The following is a 19,246-nucleotide window of genomic DNA, read 5'->3' as shown; positions in this document are numbered from 1 at the left end:
CGATTGATATCTGCTGATCCAGAGCAAACTTGTCAGGACGAGCTGACCGTTACGTCTCTCTCGCGTATTTTGGCGCGCACACAGAAGGCTCCGAATCGCTCGCCTGCACCTGCTGCAGGGTTCTTGGGTGTTGCTGTCTGGCCGAGCGCGGGGGAAGGGGGGTAGGACACGGGACGGGGTTGAGGGCGGTTGCCCTTTTACAGAAAAAACAAACGCAACCCGGCGATGGCCCACCCCGTGCGCACAGGCGCTGATTCGCCAACACCCTCGCCGGTATGCTCACAAACACACGATGGGGTCGACGGTCTCGGAACAGTCCGTTGATCTTGTGTTTCGACTCTGCCCATTTCTCCCGCCGCTGCCGTCCTCGCTTACACCCCACACCCGACGCGTTTTCGTTGGTGGCCGTGCTCTACCACAGAGGGGACCTCAACCGAGCTTCCATGCCATGCTATGTATGCAAATAGGACAACGTGCTCGAGGTGCAGCACCCGCACCAGCAAATGGGACACGAAGAACCAGGGCATGTCACCGAATCCCAACAAGCTGAGAATGGCGTTCTCACGATGGTACATCCGCACCACCTTTGGCCTTTGTCCCGCCCGCCCACACACTTGAGTTTCTGATCTGGTCGCACAACCAAATCCGCGCTGCCCGCGCTAGGCTGATGAGCAAGGCAACCCCCTGCCCAACCCCAACATGATCAACATGGGCGTCCACGTCATGATGGCAGACATGCCTCCCCCCAGCATGGCCTCCGATGACCTTATGACGGGTGCCCTGAGCGCCTTTGAAGCGGTCCGTTCTTCTGGCCGCGCTACCCACCGCCAAAGACATGCTGCCCTGACCCCACCTTCAGTACGACGGTATCCCCGTCAAGCCTAACACTTGGTGATGTACGCCCGCCTCCTCCTGCCTCCTCCCCCTTTGCAGAAATTTCCGCGTGCCAAGCCCCCACACGTCACCGATGGATCGGTCCTGGACCTCCTCAAGCAATCCCGGTGCTGGAACAAGCATGACATTGATGTGATCCTCTCAAACATCCACGTGCGCCGCCACCTTGACAAGCTGCCCATCAGCAAACAACTATTCAACCGCGCCATCACACTCTACCAACACGTGCAGCGCGTGCCCTTTAGCCAAGAACTCCCTCCTCTCCCAACTGCCACTCGCTCACGCCATCGATACATCTGCCTGGCCTGTGAACGCCATCACGGGCTTCCCTCAACCATTCGACACATTGGCTCCACCATGCCCTGCACAGTCAAGAGTGGCTTGCCTGATTGGCACACTTGGCGGCCGTGCCCCTGGGCCATCTTTGGGGCCGACTTTATTGCTAGATGTCTTCGTCCCATGAAAAATCTCAAGCGCAAGGCGGATCGGAGCAGCCCCGACCCCAGCTATGTGCACCTGGACATGGGTCAACCTGACTCAGGCCCCGCCATGGCCCATGGTCAGCTTCTAACAACTAGCCCCTCCCCCAAGGTGCCAAAACCCAATGTCGATCTCCTGCTCTCACACCTCCGCGACATTGAGTCCAACGAAGTGCAGCGCCACGCGTCCACCATGCACGCCATCTCTTTGCTCCGCAACGAGATGATGAGCCTGACTGCCCCCGCTTCCAGCCTGCATCAAGATCATCCAGCCATCATGCAGCCACATATGCTCCGACCCGGCTCCATGCACGGTGTTCCCTTACCCGGCCACCTCCAGCACATGACCGCCGCCGTCTCGTCCATGCCTTCAGCTATGCCCACCGCTGCCAACTACATGCACCAGCCTCCAATCGTCAACGAGGCGGCCGAACCCGAACCAGATGGCCAAGATGAGCCCGAGGAGCCCCAACAAGCAGCTGCCCACCCACCCGCCTCTGCCGCCGTGGAAGAGGTGCCCGTACCCCGCTGCAACCGCTCCACCAGCTGAGTGGCTCTTGGAACACCAGTTGCTGCATCTGAAACATCATGTTTCCTGTTTTTGTGGCAAGCTCGCTGCGCGAGACACTGGCTGCTTGCGAGCACGGAGAGGAATCAGTCGCCATGATCATTGTCAAAGACTGTTTCTTGCTTGAGTCGCAGACTACAGCTTCTCACCGTACCCTGCACACGTCAATTTCATATTATGATGTTTACGCTCTCTCTTGAAAACGCTCTCTCCTTTCAAAACATGTTCCAGCGCCCAGCGCCTTGGACCTTCCCTCGCCCTAAATGTCTGCTTATGCACAAACCAGTGCCGTACTAGATGATGGTGCACCATGCCGAGGCCGCGGGAAGACAAGTGTCAACCTCACTCGGAACACACGCCCAAATGCCATGAACGCTGCGATAAAGCAGCCAAGCATCGCCTTGGTCTGGAGGCATGTTGACATAGAACTGAGACAGGCGCCCAGCCTTTGTAAACCCCCGCCTGTGCTCAAGCCCGCGCCCAAAGCAGTGAGCTCGTGGAAAAAGAATGCCCATAAAAACGCCGGTTTTTGTTGTGCGGCCCACGAATGGCGTACCGCTGATAAAAGCGAATGGCCGAGGGGTTGGCGTTCGCCACATGAAGGTAGAGGAATGAGGCTAGCAGGGAATGAAAACCCAAGGCAGCACAGATAGATGGTCATAAAAGGCGCAGTACCCAGTTTTGCCCGGTGGATTTTATGGGAAGAGGCCCAAGCATACCGAACGCGTCCTTTTCCAGCTGCTCCAAGAGAGAAGTTAGCAACCTCGAGCCTGCACGAGGTGACAGACAGTCGGGGGGTCACAACTCGGCACGCGATGGCTGGACACAATCGAAAATGTTACCCAGACGCACCTATGCCCTGTCCTTGCCAAGGGTCATCCACGCCAAAGGTCATGATATAGGCAGCCGTCGTGAAGCCCCTGGGTAGTAAGGACAGGGGCTGAGGCCCAACGACAAGCTCGCAGGTAAGTGGCAGTCTTCTGCAGATTCCAGACAACACCTCCTTGAGGGCAGTCGGGTCTGAGCAAGATGAGGCGCATACCGTTCCTTCACGCTCCACCGTCTCTCGTGTACGGTAGGAGCAACTGAGAAAGCCCACGATGCCGACGCCTCCAACCTCTGCCACCAACGTGGAAAGCTGCTGTCCAACGACGAGCTGCCGCGGAGGCATGCTGGTGAGGTGACTGGCGTTGAGAAACCCTTGGTGCGTGGGCAACTGACCTTTTGAAAGAAGCTGAGAGGATAGCGGATGGGCAACAAGGCCTCGTGCAGCCTACACGCAATGCGGACCGCCATCGTTATCCTCATCAGGTCAGAGCCTAGGCCGCATCGCCTGCACCACAAATCACCATCCAAACGTACTCGCGCAACCGTGGCAGGTCGCGTGCTTGCGCGACACGAATCAACACGCCCGCCCCAAGCTGTACCTGAGGCGCCCTGCCTACGGCTGCCATCGTGGCAACCCCGCACACCCAGTACCAATCCTTATAACCCTTGATACCCTCCCACCCCAGGCGGGAAGATCACCGCCGCCATCCTTCGAATCGAATCGATAAAAACGTCTCTCCTTCTCAAAAATTTAAAATATCTCTCTCTCTCTCTCTCTCTCTCTCTCTCTCTCTCTCTCTCTCTCTCTCTCTCTCTCTCTCTCTCTCTCTCTCTCTCTCTCTCTCTCTCTCTCTCTCTCCCCTGACTGTGCACGACACAACATGCAAGCATATAGCGCCTGCTCTGCCGCCTCCAGCACAAGCCGGCTCGGCGGCAACGTGGAATGGAATTCAGGAATCACAGATCGCATAAGGAGCCTCAATTGTCCGCACCATATCCCAAGACGGGCGGATCAAACGAGCACGCGCTGCAACACAAGTACACCCGAACCAAGTAGGATCCCTTTTACGTAGAAAACTGCAGCTGCTCGACAAAGGGATGACCAAGCCCGAAGATGCGCTCGGCCCGCGAGCGAAGGGCGGTGAGACGAGAATTCAAACGACTGGCATCAGACTGGTCTCCCTCACACGCAAGCGCGTGGGCCGAGCGCAAAGCAAGCCATTCAAACTCCAGCAGCTCGGGCCAAAGCGTCGGCACGAGGCGGCTCAGACTTGCCGCCACCTTTGCCAGTTGTTCCTGGGCGCCCTCCCGGTGTGCCTCGTCCTTGTTCAGGCGAGCGAAAAGCCGCAGCCTGGCCTGCATCACCAGAGCGTGCTCTTCAGGTAGGAGCGAACCTACCACGTCTGCCACTGCTGATGGTTCCCCCGCCTGACTCAGTGCCTCACGGGCTTCGGTCAGACGTGACTGTACAGCACTGGCCGTCACCACGGCACCACAGCCACCAGCGTCACTGTAGCAGGTGGCCGTTTCTGTATCGTCCTTGCCCGATGCGCTTGTTTGTGTCCAGCGCAGAGCTAGCCCGCACTGCGGACAAGATGGCATGCTCGCCTCGTGCTCATGGGGAAACGCATCGGGATGCTGACACCGGTAGCAGGTGCAAGTAAACTCCTTGCTGGCCAGGAGGTGGGCCTGGCGTTCCGCTCGCGGCAAGGTAAGGTCTACATAGGATACAAAGAGTTCTGCTCCTGCTCGGACGGTCCCAAGTGTGCGGACCTCGAGCTCGCCTCCCGGCCGCGATACCACTGCACAATTAGGATGACAGCTGTGGTTGACGAGGGCGATGACAGGAAAGTGCCCCCATGCCGTCTCTCGGTTGGGCTCGCGTGCTGCCCGTACCGAATAGCCATTGCGATTGAGCATGCCAGCCAGCAGCACCAATACTTCAACCAGCGACCCGCTGCTTTCGCCATGACTGGACTGCTGCACTAGAGGCAGAAGCAAGTCCGTGGCCGCGGCCACAACGGCCGGCGGCAGCCCCTGAACAAGCACAACGGCCGCCATGGTGACACCATTCAACCAGGTGTCTGAGGGTGCCGAAACATCTTGATGTGCAAGACCCCATAGGGTATCACGCCACGCCTGCAGGCGTGCCGCGGCCGGCGCAGGCAAATCATCGCTCGTTGTCGCGGCCAAATTGATCACGCGTAGCCAGAGTAGCACAAGCTGCCGATCGACGCCGTACGCCTGTAGCTCGTCAAAGAGGCCCGCCTGCATCAGTGGTGCCAAAATGCGTTGCTCACGGGCAGCCAGCGCTCGGCACGGGGCCAACTCCGACTCCTCCTGTGTGCTTGTGTGCATATCAAAGCAGACGGGGCAGATGGCCCCGCTCTCGCTCGCAGCAACTGCGCAGCCAATCTCGCGCACCACCACGGTACCCGGCGCCAGCTCCTTCTTTGCCACCACCCGCCAGCCTGCCCCAAGTGGGTGCCGACTCTCATCCCATAGCAACTCAGCCACCCCCACAGCTGCGTATGCCGCCGCTCCCGCAACCTCTGTCCGGGCTGCCATGCCGACTTGTCGTGATGTTGAAGAAAAAAAGAAAAAATAGAAGTCAGCCATTGCACGTGGTGAGACGCACCGAATTTTTTCATATTTTTCTCATAATTTTGGCCGAATAATTTACATGTTAACACAAGAAGGCGATGGGTTTGGACGAAAGAGTTGCCGCCCGGCCCGTGGTGGAGGCTGACAGATCATTTCTAGAGCCAGGCACGGATCGAGATGTTTATTCTTCTCGGCTCTCCCACCACGTAGGATACACACCACCCACCATGCATTTCTTGATAAGATGTATCCCACACATACAAACTAAGAAACAAAAAGGAGAACTCTTACTCTCTCAAGCGAGAGTTTGTTGCCAGCAGCCATGTGTGATAAAAACGAGCAGCCAAAGGCCAAGCCAGCTCAATCACAGTTGAGGGCCAGGTGGCTTCCCTATTTCATCCAAACCGTATCCGAGTCACAAGCTTCAAACTGAAAAAGACCAAGAAATGAAATCTATTGTTCGGAAGCAATTGACGCGAAGGAGCCGCAGGGCACACGAAATACAAACATGCGCCACCAAACCACTGTGGTATGTGGCGCCAGCAGCTGATCATCTATCTCTCTATCGTCTCTGTGACACACACAAACACATACACAAACACATACACACACAATCACAGCAGCACATCAATCAGGACCAAACCCAATGCTTCAAAAAGGTACAGGGATCTCAAGCTGATGTGGACGTCTTCTGGCGCAGTCGCAAGAGTCGCTGCTTCAGCAGGGCAAGCTGAGGGTCTTCACTTCCATCGGCCTTGCCCTGCACATTCTCCTTCCGCAGCAAAGGCTCACGGCCCTGTTCACAATACAGACACATGCGTGCAAATGGAGGCACACAGGCCAGCGACAGCAAAAACAAACCAGAAACAAAAGGTCAGCGGTTACGAAAAGAGGCAGCACACTTCAACAAGCGAGATAAAAAAAGGCGCGAGGAAACAAAAGAGTAGCCGCGTACGAACCGGCAGGGTGCCCGACAAAGAATCAGTCTGTTTTTCTGGGGCGGCTGGGGTTGGTTGTTCTTCTTGCCCTTCCGCCTCGGTGGTGCTGCCCTCGGCCAGGCTGCGCTTGTAGGAGACAAGCTGGTTGCGTGCTTCCATAACGTTTTGCAACACGTCGGCAGCCGATCCCGGCATGGAGAGCAGAGCCGCACCCGAGGGATTGCGAGAAAACTCATCCAATCGACGCTTGATGTATCGCCGCATGGGCGCGGACAGGTGAGACGCAGCAGCAAGCACATCCACGGTGGGGTGGGCCAGATGAAAGGCCTTCAGTTGGCGCCAACCTTCGACACTCTGATCCTTGCTTTGGATCATATCCATCATTTGACCCAACTCGACTGCATGCGGTGCAGAGGTTGACAGGGCGTGCCGCGGCGCACTGCCACCACGGAGCTCCACCATGATGCTTTCACGGTTTTGAGCCAAGCGCTGCTCATCACGCGTGAATGCGGCCGTATCTGAATCAGGATCTTCTGCCTCGGCTTCCGAGGCGGGAGCATCGGCGTTGGTACCCATCACGGCCTCTGACGACACCATGATACTCGGCTCTACAGGCGCACCGGCGCGCTGTGCACCAAACATGGCCTCTGGGGGAGGGAGCTCGCGTTCCATGTCGGCCTCGGTCAATGACGGGTCAGACCGCGCCAAGCGCTTGCGCAGCAGATAATACACTCCGCCCTTGCGAGACAAGTCAGCGCGCGTCAAGCGATTCAATACCTTGATGCCATGGCGGTGCACCATGATGCGGAGCACAGCCGTCACACAGCGAAAGGCACGTTGGAATGGATGGGCCAGAGTCTGGTCCTTGAGCAAAGCTACCGAATGCTTGGCAAAGAGGTTGTCAATGGAGCCCAAGACCACGGCCTCCTCCATGATGGTCAGCTCGTCCAAGAGGGAGGGCTCACCCACATTTTGGGGCAGGAATCGCGCAAACATCTTATTTACGGTCAGCGTCTCGCCGACACTGTGTAGGACCGTGTCCCGAGCCACGCGCACCAATGCTGAGACCATGGTTCCCGCCGGCGTCAACTCATTGATGGCATTGAGGGTCGCGTTGTAGGTCTTGAGCGCCGAGTCACCAAGGGAGCACTCGCTAACCGTGCGAGGATCTTGCATGCGGTGGATCATTTCAAGCAAAAGCGCGGCCAGTGGCTCGGGCTGCACCGCAGCGCGGAAGTCGGCATCCTCAAACGCACGCTCAATCAACAAAAATAACGAGCGGATAATCGACTGCTGATCTTCACTCGACAGCGATGTGTTCTCACCCAAATGGGTGGTGTAAAAGTTTGTCAGCTGGGCGCGGCAGGCCAAGAGCACACGATCTGCCTTGGGTGCCACGTGAGGTCCCATATTAGTGCTCATCGTCTTCAACGCCTGGATTGCCACGTTGGCGTCGGATGAGCTGCACGAGTCAATTGTCTCCTGTACGGGGTCGTGCTCGTTGCCCGCGATTGAAATGCGTGGCAATGCCTGCCCAGCGCAAAACAAAATGCAATACAGTGAGCGCCGGCCAGTCAAGCAGACAATCGGGCAGGGCGAGCGTGTGCGTACCGCAACCGAGGGTCGGCTCAGAGTATGGCTATTGGATCGTGGACGTTGCAAAGCACCCTCACGTGCCATGGCACCCGGAGAAGGCAGCGCGTCGTCCTGTTCATCGGGGAGGACAAACAACTCGGGCATTTCCTAACGGGTTGAGGACAAAAAGCACACACAATTGCTGAGACGGACAAAGACAGCCCAATTCAAAGCCAAGACACGAGGGCCAGTTCTCTTTCTTGTTGGAACGCGCTGCGTACAGGGTTGAGATCAGCCGAAGGGGTAAACTCATCAAAATTAAAGTCCAACAAGCCCTTCGTCACGGCCACAGAGGTGACTGTGGCTCCCAGATTCGAGTCACCATCCCGCGACTTGGGCTGCGGCGCGGTAGATCGCGAAACGCGAGGGGCAGCCGCGGACTCGGGTCGACGGACGGGCACCTGGCTCGTCACTGCGGCAGCCACCGGCGCCGTCGTCTCCTGCTTGGAAGCATGTCGTTCCAGCCGCTCCTTGACCATACTGTATCAATGCCACATTGAGAGACGGCGCGACATGAGCGTCGATTGTGGCCAAGCGTTGTACTTGTTCCACGAGCTACTTCAGTTTTTCCCCTTCTTCCAAGAGCACGGCAGCAAGACCAGCATGCCACACTTACTCGCTTTCCTTGCCGTTGAGTTGGCCCATAAGGGCGTGCACCTTGTCGCCGATGATGTCGTGGACATTGCATACCACCGTCAAGGCTACAATGTTTCATCGCAACACCACGCATATGAACATCTGTATCAAAAAAGGCCAGTAAATAGCGACAAAGCTTGGCACCGACCTGCATTGCGAACATTCGAGTCCCGATCAGCAATGTTGGAAGCCACTGTTTTCATGGCCTTGGCCGGACCCTGAGCACCGCAAACGCTCATGCCGTGTTTTTGAATCAGGCGTCCAATCTCTTGCATGCAAGCCTCTCGCTGGCGCGCGTTTTTGGTCTTGAGGCCATCCAACAGACGTCCAAATAGCTTGCTCGAAGGGTAGACAAACTCGAGGGCGTGCATGATGTCCTTTACACTTTTTCGAACGGGTTCCATCTTGTCACCCGATTTTTGCAAGAGGTAGGGCACAAAGGCCGCCGCTTCATAGTCGGACAGCTCGTAGTTGCGCTCGCTGGCGGTCCGCAAAAGACCATGTGTGAAGGTTAAGGACTTGAGCAGGACCGCTGGGTTTGTCTCGAAAAACCGCAGCGTCACCCACATCAGCAGCAGGTCAAGCTGACTGCAGGCTTCTGCTGCGAAGAACGCCTTCTCGCCGCAAGCACACTGCAATGGCGGGATTTCACAACCAAATTGATCAGCCGAGATACATCCGTGTGGACAGGCTTCTTTGACACCTCAGAGTTCGGCCTCACCTCAATAAGCATGTCAAGTGCCGTGTTGAAGTCCTTAAAGTCAGAAGAGAACATGAGTTTGTGCAGTTCACGGCTGACGCTGGGTTTGAACTGCTGACTCAGTTGCTGCACATGCTCTGGACGGGGCGTGTCAAAGCTCCACTTGAGCACCTAGTAAGAGTTAAGATTGAGCATTCATTCTGCTGCACCATTGTCGCAGGACGAGGCGCCAATATGGAAACAGGAAGCAAGACGCAAACAGTGCACCGTACCTTGTGGGCCTTGATGTCCTTCATCCGGCTGGCGCGCCCGGCACTGGTCGACAGGGGTGGTTCACGAACATCATCTGATTGTAGTCCCGTATCAATCTGTAGTAATCGGGTACCACAGCATGATGAGCAGTCGGCATCATGCCAGGAGACGCTGGTAATGAAGCACGTCGAATCAGCAAGGCGCACCTTGGACGCAGTGCTTTTGCGTGAGGCTTCTGCACGGGAGCGGTCCGATTTGGCAATGCTGCGTCGCGGCACCTTGGTATCGCCCGAGGAACCACGCGTCGAGGCGGACGCTTGTGGCGCAGCTGCAGCCGCAGGCGCTGCATTCGTCGCGGCCGTGCTAGCGACGGCACTTCCAGCTTGCTCGATTGCCTTGTCAAGACACGCCAGCATTGTGGCCTGATCGCCATCCTTGCGCGACATGATGGCTTTCTTCAAAAGCGAAGGCTTGATAATTTTGACCAGGGCCTGAATTAGAGCAAACGCATTGATATCCACAAGAGCGACGTGAGTCTTGGAGCAAATACAAGCACATTGCGCACAAGGGATAGCACAACGCGCCTGCGAGTGGACTTACGTTGAGCAGCGTCTGTGCTGCGCGACGGACATCCTGATTGCGATCTACAAGCTCGCCAAGTGTGGGCTTGACCAAGACCTTGACGTCCGTCAACTACGCACGGGTCAACACAGCGGTCAGCAATGCCATCTTGCTCTCTGATCTTATGCGCATTCAGAGCAGGAAGAGAAACGCGGAGGCTTGTGCGGCTGTCATGCACCAGCCATCGAAATGTCGCACCTCATCAGCAGCATCGATTTGAGATGCCAACCAGGTCATAATGGATGACTGGCCATGAGGCTTTCCCGATAACATGGCAGGAACGCAATTCTGTTCAAGAGCAAGGTCAGTTCAAAGCAATGTGTTGAAGAGAAAACAAAAACACGCCAACGTACAAACAAAACCCAACCAAAATGAAACAAATGCGCGAAGTGCACGCTAGCAAAAGAGAGCCCAGCTGGTCAACATCGCGGCATCAGATTTCCTGGTAGTGGTGGACATGACCTACGCACCTCGAACATGACTTGGACATCAGCTTGCGCGGCCCATGCATCAAGGGCTTGGATGGCGGCCGCACGCACGGCTTCCTTGGGGTCTGTCAGCACACCCACGACGCCTGCCTGCAGGTGTTGAACAAAGCCACGGACGCCTTCGGGGCCCATGGCACCTGCCATGCGGCCCACATGGTTCAAAGTCGTTGTGATCAGGTTCTTGTTGCTATCCTCCAAACGCCGGGCCAACGGCAGGGCTAGATCGTTGAAGTCAGCCGTCAGATAGGGGTGTTTATCCAAGGCTGCGCCAATGGCGTCCAAGGCCGCGCTGCGAAGCTTCCACGAGGAGTTATCCAGCTCTTCAATGGTAGAGGGAGGCAGGACCGAGGCGAGGCTCACGCGTTGGCCATCAAAAGCAGCAGCAGCAGCCTTTGCTTGGGCAGCGCGGGACGGAGGGGCCGATGATTCACCAGCAGCCTCGTTGCTATCTGTGCCCTCCTCGATACCATCTTCATCGCCGTGTTTGCTCTTGCTTGAGGCCACCGTGGGTGCAGTCTTGCCCGCATTTTCGGCACAGCGCTTATCAATCAGCTCAACAATGGCTGGCTTTTCGTTGCGGAAAGCAGCCTTAATCCCATCCCCCATGCAGAGATGCAGGGTTCCGATGAGCTCGACGGCGGCTGTCCGTACGGCAGGGTTCATGTGCGCGAGGGCCTGTTTGCAGAAGGCAACAACAGGCTTCGTGGCCAGGGCCAGGCCATGTTGCTGGATGAGCTCGGCCAAGAATTGCTGAGTTTCCGATTGTACCTAATGAGGCGCATTTTCCATCAGTATTGGCTGGACGTGGCAACACGGTTGTTTCGCACGGTAGGTCCTTGAACGAGAACACCTACTTTGGGGCTACGGTGTGTCTTGGCGGCCTGGCACAAACGCAGGGCCACAAAGTTGAGACCTAAAACGTCGGTCAAGGCCTGGCACAGCTCACGTGCTGCTTTGGAGACCTTCAGATCACCAAGTTTCTCCGTCAAAACGGGCAAGATATCGTGGGCACAGCCGGGATGGCAGGCACTGGCTTGCACGATGGCCGTGGAGAGTAGTTCAAACATTCGGCTCATCACCTAGCACGGGGAAATAGCGGACAATGCGTTAAAAGGTCATTGGCAGGTCATGGGGCACCAACAGAAGATGGCTAGAACGTGACTCTCTGAACGCGGGAAGTCAGGCCTAGAATGGATAGGCAGGGCCAACCTGGAAGTTGCTCTCTTTCCATTGCTTGGATCTCTCCTTCAGGAGGCTGAAAAGCGCTGTAATCTCCCGCTCGCCTACGTGCACCACGTGGTTAGAGAGGTGGTGGGGCGGCAATCATTTTTGGATTCAGCAGCGATGCGGCTGTTGACGAACCCAAGCTTGCAGCCCCGACCATGGGAATGCTCGCATCAAGGGCGGCCAAGCGCTCTTTCCAGACGCTAGATTTCAGATCAGTAATGATGGTGGGCTTCAAAACCCCACCCAGAGCTTCTTCCGCCTGAACAAGCAAGCGCGAGGCAAGTACAAAAAGAAAAAAAAAAGAAGAAAAGTCAGCCCGCTTTAAACTTGAGACGGTTTACCAACGGGATCGCAAGACTGACCTGGTCGTCAGCCATGGTGACGTCTGTTGGGGTATCGATCGAGTCACTGTAGGCACCCGCACCGGCGGGACCACTACCAGACGCTCGGTTTGAAGTTTTGCCCTGGGTTTGGCATGGGAAATGAGCGCAATTTGGCACCGCCTCAAAACAGGCGTGGGCTTCCCGCCAGATTATTTTTGCGCACCTTTGAAGACACTGCAGTGGACGCGCGGCGGGCGGGCTTTGCACCAGTAGCAGGCCGAGAGCTCGCAGGCTTGGCCTTGGTGGCCTTGGTGGCCTTTGGCTTGGCACTGGTGGGGGCCGCGGTGCTTGCTGTTGCCTTACGCGCGGGCTTCGTTGTTGTGGATGCAGTGTCTTCCAGACCGCTCATCTCCTTCTCAATCTTGGCCTTCATGCGGTCATCCAGTTGGGCCACATAAGGCTTCATTGGGCGCTCACCGGCCACCTATTTTCACCCCCACACCGAGGTCAAGAGGAAGCTCAGGCATCAAGCATAGTACACACCCTCACAGGTACAGTCGGCTGCGCTCACTGGCCGATTGCGAAGCACAAAGGGATTGCGGTGTCGGGAGGAAAAAAATAAAAATAAAAATTTACCTTCCAAAATGCAGCCAGAGCAGAGGCGGCGGCGTCGCGAACCGGAGCAACTCGATCCTCAAGGTTGGTCACCAAAGCAGGACACAGTTTGGACATGAAGCCTTTGTCTGCCGCGTTGCTGCCAGCATTGAGGACGCAACGTTGCAGTGACTATGGCGCAGCCACGCGAGAGCCAGGGCAACAAAGAGTGCCACGTGAGCCGAGGACATCAACAACACATTGGAGGCAGAGTTGAGTTGAGAGTTTACCAAAGCGGTCTGTTGCTTTTGTTCAGGATTTTTGGCCTGAAGGCTGGTGACAAACGGGTCAGCCGTCTTGTCAAGGCTGAGGCTGCGAAAGCAAGCAATGACGGCGGCCTGGATGCTCTTGACAACGCTGAGCTTCTTCTCACGGAATTTCTCCAGAAGTGTTTCAAAAATCTGCCGCGTGAAATTTGGGATGAAAGGTCGACTCGTAAGTTTTCACATCAAAGCGCTGACAAGTTCCCATGGCGAATTTCGTACAATGTTGGCACAGCGTTGGAAACGCTCTCGCAGGCCGTCGGCCATGGCGGTGATGCAGTTGCCAGCGGCGGCCACAACCATTACGTTTGAGTCTTGAGCGATGATCTGCATTCAGGCATATGAGCATGAGTTCCAATGGTTGACAGCCCTGGCATCGTGAGAACGATCGAATCACAGTCCAGCAAAGCACCCACCGTTTTCAGCTGATTCACGAGATCTTCGTAGGCCCCGTCCGCCAGGCGGGGGACCGCCAGAACCTTGTGCGCAGCCTCGAGCGCTTCAAGACGATCTTTCCACTTGGGCTCGCGTAAGGCGCTGCTCAAGTTTTTGGGAAGTTGGCTCAGTGCTTCTACAGGCTCAGCCAGCTCGTAGGCGTCCGGCATGCTGGCGGCTTCTTCGTCAATGTCCTCGCTTTCTTGTTCACTGCCCTCGGCTGCGGCCGTTGCACCAGCAGGTCCGCCTGCAGTGGGGCGGGCACCAGCCTTGCGCAGGGGCTTGGCACCGCCGGGGGTGACGTCTGCCCAAGCAGCTTCGATCTCAGAGACTTGCACTGGCTTGAGAGATTTGAGGGCAGGCTGAACAGCAGGGCCCAAAAAACCATACAGAGTCACCGTCAGGGCTTGGGCCGCGTCGCGCACGTCCTTATTGGGTGAGGCAAAAGGTTTGGCCAGCTCCTAATACGGAGACCGTGGTCCGTGAGAGTGGCGCACTGTTGGGACTTTGGCGTAAAGGTGAGGTGGAGCAACGTACCTTGAGGATGGGCTTTGGGGCGATGAGTGTGGGGCCAAAGTTTTCCAGCAGCAGATTGAGGACGACGCATCCACCCATGGCGGTCTTGGGCTGACGAGCGCCAAAGACGGCGGCCAAGGGCTCCACAACGCCTTCACCAGTGCCAGCTGTATTCACGGCCTCGACTAGCATTTCTCCAGCTTTGTCCTACAATTGAGAAGCGAGGGCCCCATAATTTTACGTGTCAGCTTCCGGCTAGCTTGGTAGGGTTGAGGCTATCTGCCAATCGGACCCGCCGAGGGAGGCAGAGCAGGGGCGAGTGCGAGTCTGTTGAAATGCAAAAAAAAAAAAAAAAAAAAAAAAAAAAAAAAAGCAACTGACCCGGATGGAGGTTTTGACGGAGCCAACGCATTTCTTGGCCGCATTACCAGCCAACTGGCTCAGCATGCCAGACACTTGGGACCTGTGGACATTATGATTGTGGGCTTTCAGTGAGGCAACGCCTTGCAAAGTTGGGCACCAAAAAAACCAAACAAACGAATTTTGGGAATGCACCTACTTGGAGGCATTGGCAACAAAGCTGCAGGCAGCTTCGAGAGCTGCGGCCTGGGCTGGCATGTTGCTATCGAGAATGGCCGTGAGGATGGCCGAAGCATTGTGACGGAACACGTCATCGTTCTCGTCTGGTGAGGCATCAAAGGCCGATTTCAGCTCGTCAAAAGCACTCTTGCGCGCTTTCCAGGACTTGTGCGTCAAGCGATCTTCCAATGAGAGAGCAGAAAAGTTCTCCTCCGACGGCGCGCCGTCCATTGTGGCGGGTGGGGCCGGGTAAACTATCTCAAGCTCGTCTGACTGTCATGGGTCGGAACAGGGATTCAGACCGTTTGCCAGGCCGATCGGGACCAATGCAGTTCGATCTTGTCTGCAGAACAAAGTCTGTAGGTTTTGTTGTTGTTGGTGCAACAGGTGGGGAAGACCGCCAGAAGTGTGGTGAGACAATGCTGCTCTCGCTCGCACAGGGCCATGCCGCGAGGGCACACTGGTCGCCCGCCGACATTCCAAGATTGGCCTGCCTCTCTCCTTTTCACCAAGTACATTCCAAACGATATCAAAAAGCCCGCTTGCTGACTTTTTCCACACCCACATTTTTCCCCCCTGCGTGCACATCTCTACGCGCACACGATGCCATTTCGGTCCCCCAACGCGACGAGGACGAGCACACGAGGACGCGACGACGCGAGCGACACACGACGTACCTGTCAGTCAGGGAAGAAGAGAGAGAGAGAGAGAGAGAGAGAGAGAGAGAGAGAGAGAGAAAAATCCGAAATTTAGAGAGAGAAAGAGAGAGAGAGAGAGAGAGAGAGAGAGAGAGAGAGGAAATTTGAAGCCAAAAGTATGACACTTGACACACTCTGAACTAAATCGATGGCTTGTCAGACGTTGAATTCAAAAATTCCCGCCATTTTGAAAGTGTGATGTTATCACATATTTCATTAATGCTGACAATAAAATGTCAGACAATGTAGCACTCAAGCACACACCACACGTTTGCGTCTTGCTTTACACACCATCGTAGCCCTTCGGCCACACTTGTAAGCCATTTGCCTTAGAGGCTTCAAGGTGAAGCTGTGATACATCGACAGCAGCCGGCCCACACACATCCAACCACTCGTCCACACACACACACAAGAGCACACACACGAGAGCACACACACGAGAGTACAGACGAAAGCCCATTTGACAGTTGCAGCGCGCACAGAAACGCAGCACAGACACAGGCTCGGACAACTCAGACACACAGACGCAGACGCAGACGCAGACACTCAGACACAGACTCAGACACGGACTCAAGAGACACAGACTCAGACACAGACACTCGACTCGGACACACAGACTCAGAGATTGACTCGCGGAGCGGCTCGCACATTGCTCAGAGCTGGTACGTCGTGCCCGTGGCGCCAGCAGGGAGCTGGGGGGCTCAATGGTAGAAGACGAACTTCAATAACTCCTCGTGGTTTGTGTTATAACGGTCCTGCACCTTTCTATGTGCGGGTTGCTGTGCAGGCCTGCAAGAGCCATAGCCAGAGGTACTGGCAGCTGTTCCTTCCGTCTTGATCTGGAGAGCTGGCACGCCCAGACCAAGAGTAGCCTTCAGCTCCAACGGCAGCAAGCGCTTGAGCCTGGGCCATGTTGCGCGCTCTGACCAGTCGCTGGCGGCCCGGCGCCATGCCCCTGTGCTCATTTCGAGCATTGCAGAGCGAGGCGCGCGCCAAAACGTGGGAGGTCCACGCTCTCAAAACAGCCCGTTCCTATAGCCTGCCCAAACTGGACAGCGTACTTGCAAGGCAAACGATGTTTGTCAAGGTACTGCACTCGGGAACATCTCCCATGCTCAGAGAGTCGCGATGTACCTCAACCATGCCCTTGATGCCTTTTTTCTCCTCTACCCCATGCCTGCCCTGCGCACGATGGTTGCGCTCTACTCCGCATAGACACCCTTTGTGAATGAGCTAGCGCAACACGTGCGTCACATCACGCTCAACTACGACAATAATGCCGACCACCAGCGCGTCTTCATCTTTTCCTCCGGGGCCATCATTGCCTGGGGCCTGCGCCCAAACGTGCTGCGTGCTCTCTTTTCCCTATTGCGGGCCGTCGAATCCGACCCCATTTCTCAGCGCCTTGCGGAACAAGAGCACGAAATTCTGCTCTACACCCTCGATGGCGGCCAACGTTCCTTCTTGCGCAAAGGCCTCATCCATCTTGCAGATCAGGATCTTCCAACAGTTCGTTGCATGGTTTCCCGGCCGATTTGGTGCGTGCCCCTCACCAATGGCAAGGAGGCCTCATGTTGCGCATGCATTTGGACCGAAACGATCATTGATGGCGCTTAGACCCAGCACGAGCACGACTACCTCGCTTTCCACAGCTCCGAGGATGCCCAGGTAAGATTATATAGTGGCCGTGAGATGCCTTGTGTTGTCGGTTGCAAACGAAAAAAGAAAAAAAGGAGACAGCAAAAGAAAAAAAAAAAATACGATTTTGCCGGCCATATTGCCTTTGGCTTGATGCTCATCGTGGCGCTACAGGTTGGCGATCGATCTCTCGAACAATTTGCAGTGTCACACGCCGTAGCCCTCTCTATAGAGCTGGGCATTTTGGAAACGGAATTGGCAACGTTTGCTCAAAAGGTTGGCTCCCTCACCCCGGCCAATGGCCAGCCAACAGCTCCTTGTTGACCCACTACGTCTCGTGCATTTTGTCTTGGTACAATCAGATTGAATGGATCACAAATGATATCAAGGAAGGTCGTGAGTTGCGGATATCCCGGTCCACGGTACTGCAGCTATACGGGGAGCTCCTCAGCCTTAGGCACAAGTAAGCAACTGCCCTTGCAACTGATGGCACTTGGCTTTTTATTTGCCTCTGCCAAGTCATCATCCTGCATGCTCATCGCATGGTCCACTCCTTAGCCTCAATCGCTCGACTGAACTGAGCGACTTTTATTGGGACCGCGAAGAACTTGAGGTTCTGTTTGACAGTGCCTGCCGCTTTTTGGACATTGAGGCACGGCGAAGGTTGGCTTGACTTGTCCCGCATCCCCTCTGGTGCAGACGAAGCCATTGAACAAATTGACCGGCTTTGTTGGCTCTAAAATTAGACTATGCAATGAGCGGGTGAGCTACCACAGCGAACTTGCCGAGCTGCTGCGCATTACATTGAGCGAGCGCCACAGCACGCTGCTTGAATGGGGTATTATTGGTCTCATCACAGTCGAGGTGCGCCATATATTAGTCAGAGCAAATCCTTTGGCTTTCGTTCTATTTTTCTTTGTTGCCTCCCGCCGCGTTTGTATTGATGTGCCACCTCTCCGCTCTTGTTGAATCTCCTCACAGGTTGCCTTCGAGCTCATGCACTACGCCGAGCGTTGGCTGGCTTGATTGACTATTGGCGTGCTATCTACCTAGCTCCCTCCTATTTTACCTCTTCGGGCAGTGCCCCTCGTTTTTACGTTGTAGAATTTTTGTCGAGCGTTCAATTGTGTGTGCACAAATGTGCGTGCATTCAACCTCACACCTTTCGCATTTTATATATCAACAAGAAAGCTCCAGGTACAGGGCTGCCGGGAAAGGGCGCACGCCCATTGTAGCCACAGTGTCAAAAAAAAAATAAAAAAACAACAAAATCAAAAAACCAAAGCCAAAACCAAGAGTTCAACTGAAACCAGCGAAACGAAACTGACAAGACTCGGTGAGCCCTCCCCAATCCGTCCCCCGTCGCCCCGAAACAAAAAGAGACATCGACAAAGAGCCCTCACGCATAACCACGAGACCACACAGTTCTATCATGATATCGACAAGAGACGAGAGGGTGGAAACAAAACGAAACCAACATGAAGACACCATCTCAAGAAATCGAGCACCACTTTGACAACTTCACTTCGTGGCATGCTCAACGGCGTTGCGAATCGCCTCAAGTAGTGTACAAAATCAAACCGACCAAAGGTCTTGATTCTCCGATCGGTGGCAAGGTACACTCATTCATCAGCTTCATCGTCAAAGGCAGCGTCCTCTTGCTCAAAACCATCGGCTTCGAGATATTCATCGGCGTTACCGCTTTGATCAAGGCCATCGGCCTCAAAGTATGAATCGTCAAACCCGTTCTGATCGAAGCCATCATTCGGGTCAAAAGCATCAAATCCAAATCCCGGCTGCTCTACATCCTCAAAGTTCTGCGCGTCCGCGCCCACATCCAAATAACCGCTCTCATCTTCCCCAATATCTGGCTCATTGAACATGTCCGAGTACATGCCATCGGCCTCCAAATCCTCATCATTGGCTTGCTCCCAAGCTTCTTGATGCACGTCCTGATAGTCGCCGTCCCCATCAGCGTCAGCATCATCGTAGGTAGCTCCCTGGGCCTCATCTATCCCGCCATCTATCATATTCCGGGCCAAGCCAAGCCAGAAACATAAGGCATGAACATTCTAGGGTGGTGCACAAGTGCGACGAATCTCATGCGCTATGGAAAGCTCCAGTTTCTTTGACTTACAGAGAGGGTTGACAACGCCGGTTCGGAAGTCACTCATGTTCTACGAGCCCCCAAGCAATGCGAGGTGAGACACGCAGAAGGCCTCCTCGATACTCACATGAATTTATTTCGCCAAAAGGCTATACATCAGGGT

General features: G+C 55.5%; 5 protein-coding genes across 5 annotated transcripts in view; 2 read left to right on the top strand and 3 right to left on the bottom strand.

Moving 5' to 3' along the window:
• Nucleotides 1-225: 225 nt before the first annotated feature.
• On the top strand, nt 226-1,923 carry MONBRDRAFT_26553 (uncharacterized protein; the record flags this gene model as incomplete). The annotated part of the gene is made up of 4 exons (XM_001746952.1): nt 226-273; nt 468-569; nt 664-798; nt 934-1,923. 4 exons carry the CDS (start codon nt 226-228, stop codon nt 1,921-1,923), a joined length of 1,275 nt encoding a protein of 424 aa, XP_001747004.1.
• Nucleotides 1,924-3,834: 1,911 nt separating this feature from the next.
• MONBRDRAFT_9299 (uncharacterized protein) lies at nt 3,835-5,337 on the bottom strand (the record flags this gene model as incomplete). The annotated part of the gene is made up of 1 exon (XM_001746840.1): nt 3,835-5,337. One exon carries the CDS (start codon nt 5,335-5,337, stop codon nt 3,835-3,837), a length of 1,503 nt encoding a protein of 500 aa, XP_001746892.1.
• A 475-nt stretch (nt 5,338-5,812) lies between these two features.
• Nucleotides 5,813-15,524, bottom strand: MONBRDRAFT_32952 (uncharacterized protein; the record flags this gene model as incomplete). The annotated part of the gene is made up of 28 exons (XM_001746839.1): nt 5,813-6,169; nt 6,333-6,919; nt 6,947-7,841; nt 7,923-8,054; nt 8,168-8,426; nt 8,563-8,647; nt 8,731-9,214; nt 9,304-9,453; nt 9,555-9,650; nt 9,741-10,025; nt 10,135-10,227; nt 10,354-10,443; nt 10,626-11,411; nt 11,498-11,722; nt 11,853-11,926; nt 12,006-12,129; nt 12,233-12,334; nt 12,417-12,677; nt 12,872-12,979; nt 13,078-13,248; nt 13,333-13,437; nt 13,527-14,006; nt 14,083-14,268; nt 14,443-14,524; nt 14,621-14,913; nt 15,191-15,230; nt 15,318-15,478; nt 15,501-15,524. 28 exons carry the CDS (start codon nt 15,522-15,524, stop codon nt 6,044-6,046), a joined length of 6,504 nt encoding a protein of 2,167 aa, XP_001746891.1. The 3' UTR covers nt 5,813-6,043.
• Nucleotides 15,525-16,248: 724 nt separating this feature from the next.
• On the top strand, nt 16,249-18,002 carry MONBRDRAFT_26551 (uncharacterized protein; the record flags this gene model as incomplete). The annotated part of the gene is made up of 8 exons (XM_001746951.1): nt 16,249-16,425; nt 16,554-16,847; nt 16,956-17,006; nt 17,151-17,252; nt 17,339-17,439; nt 17,535-17,639; nt 17,723-17,840; nt 17,958-18,002. The coding sequence occupies 8 exons, from the start codon at nt 16,249-16,251 to the stop codon at nt 18,000-18,002; spliced, it is 993 nt and encodes a 330-aa protein (XP_001747003.1).
• Nucleotides 18,003-18,087: 85 nt separating this feature from the next.
• The window catches only part of MONBRDRAFT_32951 (uncharacterized protein), a gene marked incomplete at its 5' end in the record, with an annotated part of 11,072 nt that continues 9,913 nt past the window's right edge, over nt 18,088-19,246 (bottom strand). The window contains 2 exons of the mRNA XM_001746838.1: nt 18,088-18,999; nt 19,114-19,153. Coding sequence (XP_001746890.1) covers nt 18,599-18,999; nt 19,114-19,153 — 441 coding nt within the window. The 3' untranslated portion in view covers nt 18,088-18,598. The remainder of the gene's footprint in view (nt 19,000-19,113; nt 19,154-19,246) is intronic.

The sequence above is a fragment of the Monosiga brevicollis genome, genomic scaffold (assembly GCF_000002865.3).
Source record: "Monosiga brevicollis MX1 MONBRscaffold_14 genomic scaffold, whole genome shotgun sequence".
NCBI lineage: Eukaryota > Choanoflagellata > Craspedida > Salpingoecidae > Monosiga > Monosiga brevicollis.
The sequence above is the reverse complement of the archived record's forward strand: the minus strand, read 5'-3'. Positions and strand labels throughout refer to the sequence as shown.